Below are 13048 nucleotides of genomic sequence, written 5' to 3' on the forward strand. Positions count from 1 at the left end.
TCAAATGTTTTTTTATACTTAATTTTTACTTAACTTACTTATTCACCCAATGTATTCTGGGGTACACCGTTTTTGAGTTGACACCGGCCATAACCCATTCGTAAATAATGTAAACACGCTGAATTTACGAGGCGTTTTTATTTTGTGCAGACGGTAGCATCGATTGCACTGACCAGACCAAACAAACAAACCAAACATAATCGCAGCCATGGACATGTTTTGCTTGGCTCTGTGGCTCTGGAAATGAAATTAAAAACCGTTCACGTGATTTCTTCAAGGTGCCAACGAGTGAAATCTCTGTTGAAACTTCATACACACCGACATTTTTTCACAAGACAATCCTAATTGGATTTTGTTCCCTTACTTTATCCCATTAACGTTACACACAGGCACTGTATACCAGTATGAATTAGACTGGCAGGATCATCTTCTTGACATCTTCGGTAACAGGATGATGGTTAGACAAGACATTCCAGCAACCAAAAAGTCGGGCGTTCATAGAAAATTGATTTTTGCATCCTAAGTCCTTAATAGGAGACTATGCATAAGATTTCAAAAGTAATTACTCTCTCAGCATCAATTACCTTTGTCATATTTCTTCCTGGGATCCAAAAGGCAGTAACACTGCTACCTTCAACATGAAACACCTGTTTAGCGAGTCAGTCAGTAATAAACGCATCGTGTGTGGTGTATGGGAATGTGGGCCATCTCTTTGTGATGCCGCTTGGCGTACGGCCACAGGTAGAAGTCGATGACGGCCGAGTTGATGTTGCACATCTGTCCGTCCCGCTCTTGCACCAGCTTGTGGAGGTGCTCTTTGATCTGCTCCACCGACCAAATGGAACAACCGCGGATTTCCACCTCTCTGCTGTCCCCACACTTCAGCAGCTCTCCTGCGTGATACGAGTGGGATACACAGCGAGAGTTAGTGGAAATACCATAGGTATTTCAAGGACTAAACTCAAAACCAAATAAAATAATAATATAACTGTGGCCATATATCAATATGGCCACAGTTAAATGGCCATAAATAAACCTGACAAAAGTTACTTCACTAGCAATACAAACAGAAAAGGTGCTTCTCTTGTACAGACATCACACATTGTTCAAACTTCTCTCTACAGGCAATACACAAACATGTATGGCATGTGTATTTTTCTGTTGATCAAAAACCATGCTGTGGTGTGGGGATGGTGTGGTGTGAGCAGTCACACCTGTCCTGGGTCTAGGTATTTGGGGCCCAAGATTAGTGTGGCTTCATACCTGTTGCTCGTTGGTTGGTCTAACAAGCAACAGGTAAAACCCCCATCCCCACACTCACTCAGGAGAGAGGAGCCCTTGTCATGACATGTCCATCTGCTCCGGGGCTTGTTGTATCAAGCCCCATCTCCACAATAAACTTTTCTCTACCCCATCGTCTGTGTCTCTGTGCCGGAGGGCCCTGAAACTGCCACACGTGCATGTAACACCACCATCCACAGAAACACATTTGAACAAAACATCCCGTTTCCTTTCACTTCCAGACACACGGTCACGCAGACACACTCTGGTTTTACCGTTCTTCAGGGCCTGCGTCAGTGTGTCCGTGTAACGTAAGGCTCCGAGGTACACGAGGGCCTGCGGGACCCGGTAATCTGCGAACATTGTGAGACAGTCCAAGTTGGGGATATCGGCCTCTCCCCTGGCCTCCATTATGCCCCAAAAATCTGCCACCAGGATCTGGGCACGCTTGTAGAAGGAGATCCTCTTACCCTGACAGGCAGACAGACAGTGGAGCACATTTGTTGCTACATTTAAGGTAGAGAGCGAGTAATATACTGTGACCAGGCTCCAAATGGTAATTCTTATGTCATTTGGTAGTTTACTATTTTCTTTATCATAGTATTTATGTGCAATACACATACCATCTGGTTCCTGTTCATGGTTGTTTTTTTATTTTTATGTTTCTATATATTTTATATTGTTTGTAGTGTGTACCTGATATGCTCTTTATTTTCTGATGTCCCCTTTTTGCTGCTGGAACGATGTAAATTTCCCCGCTGTGGTACTAATAAAGGTTTATCTTATCTTATCTTACCAATTACTATTGGAAAAGGAAGATTCGTTACTAAAAATGTACTCAAGTGCCATTACTACCTGATTGTGGAAGGGCTACGAGAAATGTGACCAAACTACATTTGTTCTTATTCTGTAACGATAAGATATTGACACAATATCATGAGTAAAAACATCATCACTCGCTTCACAAATATACTCAAGTAAAAAGTATTGTTTCTAAAATCTAGAGAAAATAACATTATCTCCCCATAACAGAGTATATGTAACTTGTAGAGAATGCAGCTCTTTTTCTTAACCAGTCCCTTCACCTGACTCATGAGCAGAATTGTAATCAAATTTTAAATCATTTGGTCAAATATTTGGTTGGAGTCACTAAAAGAAAAACTTCCCAAGTATGGAGGAAGCAGTCCTACAAATTGGAGAGGCTTTGTACAGTTGTTACTTAGTTCTAGCCCATAATTTGTAACATCATTGAAAAGTTGTCTATTAATCAATCCTCACTGTTTTCTAACCATTTTTAAGCGCTCACTTTGACACAATGTATTTGACGGAATAGACTGCACAAGATGCAACTCTCCCTCACACCAGCAGATGGAGCTCTGAAGTCACTTTTTTTTAACTTCGATAAGGGCGCCATAGTATTGTGCAGTATATTCAATAATACGTACATGATTGTAAAACATAACGGTCCCCTATATACTTTCAGAGTACTATTAACAAATTCCTACATAATGTGCATTCCATGCCACAAGCACAGAAAACACAGAGAGGGCCTCGCTGTCTTGAGAGTTTACAAAGCCCCATAAAACCTAGTGGAGGAATTTTGGAATTTGTGTTGGAAGGAGGGATGTCTCAGTAAGTATATATGTATTGATAACACCGGGTTTTTTTACAATCGTTTTTTTTACCCACCTCGTACATAGTTTCATCTCTGTAGGAAGGCAGCTTGTCCACGATGAGCTCCACCATCTTCTGAGCATCATTTCCAGCTTGACTGATGAAGCTCCTGAAGCTTCCTCCGTGCTCCAACAGCACACAACCACCTTCAGTCAGAACCTAATTAAATAGACGGTGATTAGTTTCCCCCTGATAAACTGCAAGGGCAAAGTTAATATTAAATTATACAATCAAACAAATTCTGCATGGTTGGAATCCATTGATGAAATCCAATTCGATTCAACTGCGATTCGGCCAAGGTAGAACTTGCAGAATAGGGCAATCAACATTTTAACCGGGCGCACGCTTCAAAAGAAATTTAGGACGGCAGGGAACGATCATGGAGTTATGAACAAATAATTATTCATGGCCAGTACCCTGTGGCGCTCCTGAAGCATGGGCATCAGCGTGGCATTGTCTGAACGCAGCACATGCTCTAATTCCTCCATACTCATCTGAGAAAAGTATTCAGGATCAGTAATGGCTATACCTGAGGCATAAAGGAGAGAGAGAGAGAGAATAAGAGCAACTTTAAAGCAAGAACATCTGAGGCGAAAGTGAACAGAAACAACGAGGGTACTCAAGAACAATAATAGAAAAGTTAAAAGTTCTAGTTAGTTATAATGACATGAAATTAACTCCACAGTGGCCATTTCTGCTGAGAACTACCAAAGGCATAATTGGTTCTAATCTTGTACAATCAAACCATATGATTCACACCCTGGAACACACTACCTGTGCTTATGTGACTATATCACAATTAGAATGGTCACTGTGAACACCCGGGGAGAACACTATTCCATACAAGATATAATTGAGTCAAATCCAGAGTCAATCATGCCCACTACAAAGGGCGCACAGAATCACGCAGAGCTGAAGGCAATTTCCTGTCACTGGCTGAAGCATTAGTTAAGTGCAGATGTGCAGTAATCACATACAGAAATAGAGAATTAAACGGGGCAGGCACAAACACATAGAAGAATAAGACCTCAAAAAAATTACATACCTATATACACAATGCTTAATATACAGTGTATACCTCTTGCTCACTCTCATTCTTACAAAAGGTCCCTATTGCCACCTCGTCTCCCTGCAGGGCGTCACTTCTTTCTCTTACCTTCCCCCATGGCCCTGGTGATGGCGGCACACAGGGTCATGTAACCCCGGTGTGTAGTCCCTTTGTAGGTCACTTCACACTGCTGCTCCTCCCCTTCTGGCCAAAAGGAAAAGTTCATGGTGTCCACCACAAACACCCAGTTCAGCGCCTGTGGCGCAAAAGACAATTACCCGCAGAGAACCGTTAAAAAAATCTGTTCAAACAAGGTTTCTCTGAAATAGCCGACTTTAATTGCTTAAACGGCCTTCTTGTTGCAAGTCGGTGCGTGAAGAATGAATACAATTTGAAATACAATCTACGATTGAAGTTGTTGGATGAGAACACACGTGAACATATTTTGCTAAAATATATCTTCCAATAAAAAACATGAAGCAGTCATGATGTGAAAAAAAAATATTTCTGTAAAAAGGAACTGGATGATTCAATGCAATATAAACAAGGTTGATTGTTGATTTGTTTTGTTGAGATTTGTTAAAAGCACAAGACAGGAGAGACAGTGGGAAAAACCAAAAACAAAGAAAATTTTGAAAAAAAAAAAGAAAAATACGAATAAAGATAAAGTGTGAGACAAAAGAATAAAACATCACATTAGAGAAATGTGTGCACCTTTAATAGATGTGTAACTAATACAATAATATTTTTGAAAGCTAACTGACATGAATGTAGTGAAGCCCATTTCTACATTTTTGAAAATGTGCTAAAAAGGCTGAATATTAAAAGTGAGACTTTCTGGAGATCCATCTGGGATAAACCCATAACGACACTGGTGTCAGATATCTGGAGTATACAAGCCTATAAATGAATCAGAACATCAACAACACAAAGACACTGAGAAACATTAAAAAAAACATGTTAGCCTTCATGAAAACAGAGTTTATCTCACGGGAGAAAGGGAAATATAATGTAAGTGTAAGAATGAAGACCTATTGCGGTCGATACCGTTCAAAGGTGAGGGCAGTGAAAAACTGGTTTTGGAGCACAACTAGAATTTCTGATTTCTAATCATTTATAAATACCCCATATAACAATAAATTATCCTGCATAGTATCACATTTTGTATATTCTGTATATTTCTATAGATTTGACTATTTCTGTTTTGTTTTTATTTTCTGTATTTTTCTGCTATTTTGTAAATATTTTGCTTTAATATATTTTTTTTATACACTGTACACACTTTCTATTCTGTTGTATTTTATTATTTTTTTATTCTCCGTTTTTTCAGATTGTTAAGCTTTTGTATATGTTGATCCGTCCGTAGTGAAACGCACCAAGCCTCACCATAACAAATTGTATATGAAAATGTACCTGTTGGAATAAACTGATTGTGATGTTCAAAATTCAATTTTGATATTGAACAATGGCTTTATAGTAGAAGAGGAATTGTATAGCAGCAGTATACTACTTGCTGCTCAGACACTGGCCTGGTCAGAGGTGGCTGCTGGGGCCAGCGGGTTCGCCTTCCTCCAGCCGCTGGCAGTGAGGTCTTCACTGTGGCGAAGGGAATAGAACATCTCCGCTGCCCGGTGCACGCCTTCCTTTTCCACAAACACATCCCGACTTCGCTCTGCTACGAAGCGTCCAGACTCACGCGGAGGTAGAGCTGGCTCCATGATGGAAACTGAAAAGAATAGCAGTACACAAGACATGCACATGGGCCCAGTACACTGTATGATCCCCCTCTGGAGGGGGAAATCTTGGGCGTTTCTAAGGGCCTGTGACTGACAAGGGCCCTGAAATTTTTTTTAGAACTTTCGGGATGGGGCCCAATGTGACATCTTTCCATAGGTTCCCTGGCAGTGCTTAGACTAAGCTATACAGGTGGTCCTCACTTAACGGCCGTTCGGACTCACGACCAGCTCTCCGACCAGTCCGTATTATACCGCGCTTACAATACCGCAGCGTGCGCGCTGCATGTCAAGCAAAAAAAAAGAGAAGATTAAAATATAAAAAAATAAAAACATTTACCTGGTTGGCTGTCATGACATTTCACTACATATATGTATGGCTATGTATATCTATGTGACAAATAACCTCTTGAATCTTTAATCTTGTAGGAACGGAACTCGGTCGTTAAGTGAAGAGTACCTATATAGTGATGTATGATGCAATTTTTTGCTAATAGCGATGGGTCAGCACGCTTACCCCCATTTATTTTCACTTTCCATGTAACCATACAGTGTCATGTTATTTAGTCCCATAGTGCTTTGGCTTACCTGTGGGTGCACATGATGTCCGACCGTAATGATCTTTGTTAAAATGTCAAACTTGTGTCACAGAACAATGCTGCTTCTTTTGTGACATCTGCCAGTGGAGGTCACCACCAGAGACTCTCTCATGGAAAAATCCCCTCGCTTGCTTTGTCCCTTCTTTTATCTCTTCTCTCACTCTTTTTCTCTCTTTTTTCCCTCTCTCTTAAAATGTTGTACCAGTACTTAATAAATACTCGTCTTTTAATGAGTGCCTTTGTCACCTCAGTCCAGGCGTCAAGTCCACATTAAAATTAACCAGCATCTGGCGAGTGCAGCCAGGAGGTGGCGCCGTCTCCGGACAGCTGACCGATCCACTGACCGAACAGTCGACCAAGACTTAGGGACAAAGGTTAGCAGAGCCATTTCATAAAATCTGCATAGATTCTTGACTTGACTGTCCGTGTCACTTTGTTGTGGTGTGTCTGGGACCGCGTACCTCCTGAAAAGGACCGAGAAAATTCTGATTCTGCCCTGTGATCCAAATTATTGAATCTAAATTAATGATCGGCAAGCACCTAGAAAATTCGGATTTGGACCTGTGATCCAAATGATTGAATCTGAATTAATGATACAGTGGTACCTCGACTTACGACTGTAATTCGTTCTATAAGAATGGTTGTATGTTAAAACAAGCGTATGTCGAAGCAATTTTTCCCATAGGAATTATGAAATCATGAAGGGTGAAAATAAACAAAATACACAGCACAAACACAGTCAATATGAAAAAAATATTGATAAGCCACGAACTACGTGCACACACGATGTAGGTCGCCCGCTGGCTGACTGCTGACTGGCCGCGCCAACTGCATATGAATACAATTTGAATTACAATCTACAGATTGAAGTTGTTGGATAAGAGCACACGTGAATATATTTTGCTAAAATATATCCTCCAATAAAAAACATGAAGCAGTCATGATGTGCACTATAAACAAGGTCGATTGTTGATTTGTTTTGTTGAGATCTGTTAAAAGCACAAGACGAGAGAGAGAGACAATGGGAAAAACAAAAAACAAAGAAAAATTGGAGAAAATAAGAAAAATACGAATAAAGATACAGTGTGAGACAAAAGGATAAAACATCACATTAATGAAATGTGTGTACCTTTCTTTAATAGATGTGTAACTAATACAATAATATTTTTGAAAGCTAGCTGACATGAATGTAGTGAAGCCCATTTCTGCATTTGACTGACTGGCCGCCGACGCGCCAGCTGCAAATTTCCACGGTCGTATCTTGGAGCAGTCGGTCGCAAGTCGATACAAATTTTCACAACTATCGCTACTCGTATCTTGGATTAGATGTAAGTAGATGCAGTTGTAAGTCGAGGTACCACTGTATAGTATTAACCATCTAAGGGACTGTTGAGACAAATTACAGTTGAGTTAGACGTTGTGGGACATCATAGTCAAAGTCATCATAGTCTAAATAAAAGGGCTGCGGTCCAAAACGGCCACTGTGGGCTGATAATTAAGGTTGTTGTATCGTTATTAGGCGTAAGACCATGGTGGGTCATAATTGGACATAAAGTAACAATAAAAGTAAAATAGAGTTGCGAAATTAAAATTTGCCACGGTGGGCCAATAATCTGGTTATTTAATCAAGTGTATGATATAGTCTGGCACAAGCTGCGGTTGGGCAGACGGGTTCAGTTGCGATCCTACCAGAGTAAGGCTGCGGTCCAAAAAAGCGCGAAAATTGAGGTTGCCGAGCTGCGGTTTGAAGGTACATGGACGGGCTGCAGTCAAAAAAGCGCTATAATAGAGGTTGCCGAGCTGCGGTTCGAAGGTTATCGTATGGGCTGCAGTCCAAAACAGCTGATATTTGAGCTGATACACCCTCAATCTGTCTGCCAGACTATCTGTCAGTCCCTCTGTCTGTCTGTCTGTCTGTCTGTCTGTCTGTCTGTCTGTCTATGTGTTGTGACTTGAGTGAAAGTGTTATACCTGCAAACTTCTGATCCAAAGTCATACCTGTCCTGCTGGCTCTCCACCTCATAATGAGTCTTGGTGACTGAGAGGGTTGGCGTAAGTACATACGAGCTCCTCCAGTACCCCGATCCGAGTGCTATTTAGTGGTCGAGGTTTCAAGAATTGCAGTGTTCTGTTGTGCTGTGTACTGTGTGTTAGTGTGTGTGTGTGACTATGAAGGTTTATTATATGGTCTAAACCGCGGACCATCGTCTCTGACCCATGACTCGGCCAGTCAATAGGGCCCATAGGAACTAAGGTGACAGAGCTGTTTTTGAAAATCCTTATTAGTGCTGACCGTCTCGGACGTGGTAAGACTTTGCTAGTTGTGCCCCCCCCAGTGTGCACTGTGCTTTGTGTTGCAGCACTGTTGCTGAAATTAAGGATGTTTGAGTGCTGTTGGGATAAAGACGACGGAGATATTGTTTGTGAGGGGAAATAGAACGACATTGAAAAGTGGATGAGAAAAGGACTTAAAAGTCAAGGACGGAGATAGGAGGAAGTGAGCGGCTAGAGGGTTGGAGCGTACTGAGAGATGTTTCCGGGAGAGATTCCAACTGCATGTGCTTTGCTGATGACATGTGAATGTGTGCGTAACTAACCCTGGCCAGGATCCGCAGTTTAGCCACCACACAGTAAGATTTTTGATAACCATTGAGTTCCACCCACTCCAAGCTACACACATTTAGCATAGACCATAGTGCAAATTATTAACTGATACCCACACATGATCACAGCTCAGCCCTAACCCAACTGAACCCAACTTGAACCAACTGAACCAAACTGAACCAACTGAACCACCAGAACCACCTCGCTCACTCATTGACATCTCTGCCAACCTGTGGACAAATGACACCAACGCCATCAGCGCTGCATCCACCGAGGAAGACAACGACACTGCCAAAAGCTAAGTGCTCGCACCCAGTGATTACACACAGCAGACACCATGAGCCAGCAAAGCACATGGCGCCCATTGAAGCGATTCTGCAGAGTCAGAGGCACCCTAGCATTCATACTAGTCACAACATTATTAATAGTACTCCCGATCCTGTGGCATCATGCTCAACTGATAGAGGATAATGGGGTCCTCAAACCTACGACCCCACAACCAATCGAGTGCATATAGCCAAACCACCATGCGCCTGGGACTGCATGATACATGCCGGCACCCATGTCAAAACTCCTCTTAATTCTGAAAATAACACAATCTGTAAATGCCCGCCAGGTCATTGGACAGCACCACGCATTCACCGAATTGAACATCCTTGGCCAACATTAGCGTTTTTAGTCCACCCAGGCAACTGCTCCATAGTGTATTGGATAACGCCCAACGACATGTCCATAGTGAAGAAGAACAATCTTTAATCGTCGCACAGCACACCACACTACAACACATGCACACACACACACACACACACACACACACACACGCTTTGGATGGTGGCCGGTGAAATGAGGCCTCTGCGTTTAACCCATCCTGGCTTGTCCTTCCTCCAGGGGCACAGCCAGGAGCAGTGGGCAGCATTCGTGGACGCGCCCGGGGACCAGGTGATGAGTTTCCATCGCTAGTCAGACGATGATGTGTGCATGTTTTTTTGGGGGGGGTCCTTACTGACATTAGGTGGAGGAAACCCCATTTGAGGACAGGGAGAACATGCAAACTCCACACAGACAGGCTCCTATTTGGGAGAAACTGCTGTGAGGCAGCAGTGCAATGCACTGCGCCACCGTGCCACCAGTGGAGGATGGCTCTTTCATTGTCAAGGTTCTGCTACAGCAGACCAAGCAGGTCCCAATCTAATCTGGCTGTGTAAGCTGTGCACTATCTTGCCTGCTAATTGGTCAGGCCTATGCGCCCATGTAGCAGTGGCACAGAAAATGTCCATTATCATTGCTGCTGACATTGAACTGCTTACCAGTGCTCCTGCCTCTCCCAGTCATGTCAGCAAGCGCTCGATCAGTAATTTTTCTAACGCCCCGATTGTCTATGTTGACGCAATAGGACCCAAGGGGGGTCCGAATACAAGGCCCAGAACCAAATTTCTGATGGATTTGCATCCATAATCTGGCCCCGGTGCACAATAAACGAAAATGTTGATTGGATCAATTACATTTACCATAATCAGCAACGGTTCGCCAACTACACGCATGACCTGTTTGAGCCTCTCGGCGAGTAGGTAGATACCACGCCCGGGTTGCCTAGCAAAACCGTATGGCCATTGATATGAACCTAGCCGAACATGGCGGCGTTTGCGCCATGTTCGGGGAAGAATGCTGTACGTTTATCCCCAATAATACCGCCCGGATTTAAAGTTCACCGTTATTCTGTCTAAGCATAAAATGCTTCACAAAGAATTTAAGGACAATGCTGGCCACAGCCAGTGGGATATGGATTGGTTATCTGGCCTGGCAGGACAATGGGGGGGTATCATCACTAAATTCCTAATCATTCTCTGCATTGGCCTAATGCAGGTGTTGTGTGGCTCCACTGGCTCGAGGTTTCATTATAAAGGCTGTGGGGGTGCAAAAAATTGCATTATTGGCGCAACCTGAATCCTCCCCTTTGCTTCCCTTCCACACATACACCCTCACCCCTGACCGGGCTGGAAATGGAGGTCTGGCTATGGTCCATGGTCCCCGGCGAGGCAAGTCCACTATAAGCATGGCGCCATCAGACCCCACGCCTTTCCGGTCCGATCCCCCTCTGGCCCAGCCACTTCCCACCTTGTTATATGGTAATCTTTTTCCTTCGACCCTCGATTAAAAAGGACTTCCTGGATTTTACTGGACGTCAAGGGCGAGGTCTTTTCTGACAACCATATACAACGTGAAATTGGTTGGCATACCATTTATTTCTTGTGTAACGATCATTTATTTTATTGCATTTGTCCCCACTTTATTCTTAGTATACATTACATGTACCTATGTTGTTGGATTGGTTTGAGGCTTCTTTTTATCTTGTTTTTGCTTGTTTTTAGTTTTTGGTTTGGGTTTTGAGAGGGGTTGTTGGTTTGTTTTCTGTTGTGATGTGTTTTTTTTGTCTTGTTTTTGCTTGTTTTTAGTTTTTGGTTTGTGTTTTGAGAGTGGTTGTTGGTTTGTTTTCTGTTGTGATGTTTTTTTGTCTTGTTTTTAGTTTTTGGTTTGTGTTTTGAGAGTGGTTGTTGGTTTGTTTTCTGTTGTCATGTGTTTTTTTTTGTCTTGTTTTTAGTTTTTGGTTAGTGTTTTGAGGTTGGTTGTTGGTTTGTTTTCTGTTGTGATGTGTTTTCTCCCGTTCTTTCTTTTGTGAAGATGTCCCGTCTCAAAAGGGGGAAGGATGTTGCTAGAGGTGAAATTCTTGGACCCGCGCAAGACAGACGGAATTGAAAGCATTTGCCAAGAATGTTTTCATTAACCAAGAACCAAAGTCGGAGGTTCGAAGACAATCAGATACCGTCGTAGTTCCCACCATAAATAATGCCGACTAGTGATTCAATGGTGTTATTGCCATGACCCGCCAGGCAGCTAACAATCCATCCCAGGCAACCAAATGTAGAATGATGCAAGTTTTTGCTTATAGTGATGGGTCATCACGCTTACCCCCCCATTTCTTTTTGACTTTCCATGTAACCATATAGGGCCATGTTATTTAGTTTCATAGTCGGTGCTGTCGCTTACCTGCACATGATTTCCGAACATAATGACGTTTGTTGAAACGTCAAACTTGCGTCAACGCAATGTTCAAGTTTTTACACCTTTTGTGACATCTGCCTGTCACCACAGAGACTATATAACAAGCCGGCCCCCAGAAATCTCTCTCTTCTCTCTCTCCTGGAAAAGACCCCTTTCTTTCTATCTCTCTTCTTCTTTGCCACTCTTAAAACATTGTACCAGTACTTTACTGTAGTTATAAATACTCATCTTCTAATCACCGTCTTTGTCTCCTCGGTCCAGTCCACATTACAATTAACCATCAATAGCTTGGACGCTTGGTAAAGAAAGGCACCGACATTTAAAGGAACACAGCGGCTTTTGCGTCTCTCGCAGTCGGCGCACACATTTTACATTAATCACGACCATTTTCCTGATGATACTGTCGCTCACACTTTTGAGATTTTAAAATAAATAGTTTCAATTTGACGAACAACATACGGACGGACATTTTAACACACATTGTAAAATGAGCGTTTTTGTTGGTAAAGTTACAATACTCTTATGCGCCGGTGCCCTGTGTTAATGACATCTTGTGTTTTACCAAGAGCCAAAAAGAAAACTATACGACTGTTAAAAGATGGACCTCCGCTTATAATGCGCTACATTATTATTTTTTTTAATGGCCGCGTTGTGTAACATCGAGAAAGGCGCTTCATCGTGTTCACTTACGTGACTTGGCTTCACACGGGCAACGCCGGGGGCCGAAGTCACTCCTTCCACTTCCGGGTTTTACCTTCTCAACCAATCAAATACGCACATGCGATGTCGTCATCACGCCGCCTGGCCTCGTACGTCCCTTTCAACCGTCGTTGGTCGTTCAGCTGCCTTAACATTAAACGGTAGGTTATCGTTTTGTTTTTTTAAACCCGGTTTTACTTTGTTTCCCGTCATTTATAACTGTTCGCTGAACAACCCTAAGCCTAAAAAATAAAAAATATATATATTTTTCCCCTCAAATGGGAAGCTATGCATAAAATCATTTTATTTAAACCTACTTTTTGCCATTGCCACAGTACATCCAGTGCGTT

General features: G+C 42.5%; 1 protein-coding gene across 1 annotated transcript; it reads right to left on the reverse strand.

Annotated features, from left to right (window-relative positions):
• Positions 1 to 125: 125 nt before the first annotated feature.
• Positions 126 to 12740, reverse strand: qng1 (Q-nucleotide N-glycosylase 1). Its single transcript, XM_080003183.1, has 7 exons — positions 12690 to 12740; positions 5533 to 5729; positions 4112 to 4259; positions 3372 to 3484; positions 2971 to 3114; positions 1557 to 1752; positions 126 to 893 (listed from the first exon to the last, which is right to left on the reverse strand). The coding sequence occupies exons 2-7, from the start codon at positions 5719 to 5721 to the stop codon at positions 664 to 666; spliced, it is 1020 nt and encodes a 339-aa protein (XP_079859309.1). The 5' UTR covers positions 5722 to 5729; positions 12690 to 12740; the 3' UTR covers positions 126 to 663.
• Positions 12741 to 13048: the final 308 nt, after the last annotated feature.

This window comes from Zeus faber (genome assembly GCF_960531495.2).
Source record: "Zeus faber genome assembly, chromosome: 7".
Taxonomy (NCBI): Eukaryota; Metazoa; Chordata; class Actinopteri; order Zeiformes; family Zeidae; genus Zeus; species Zeus faber.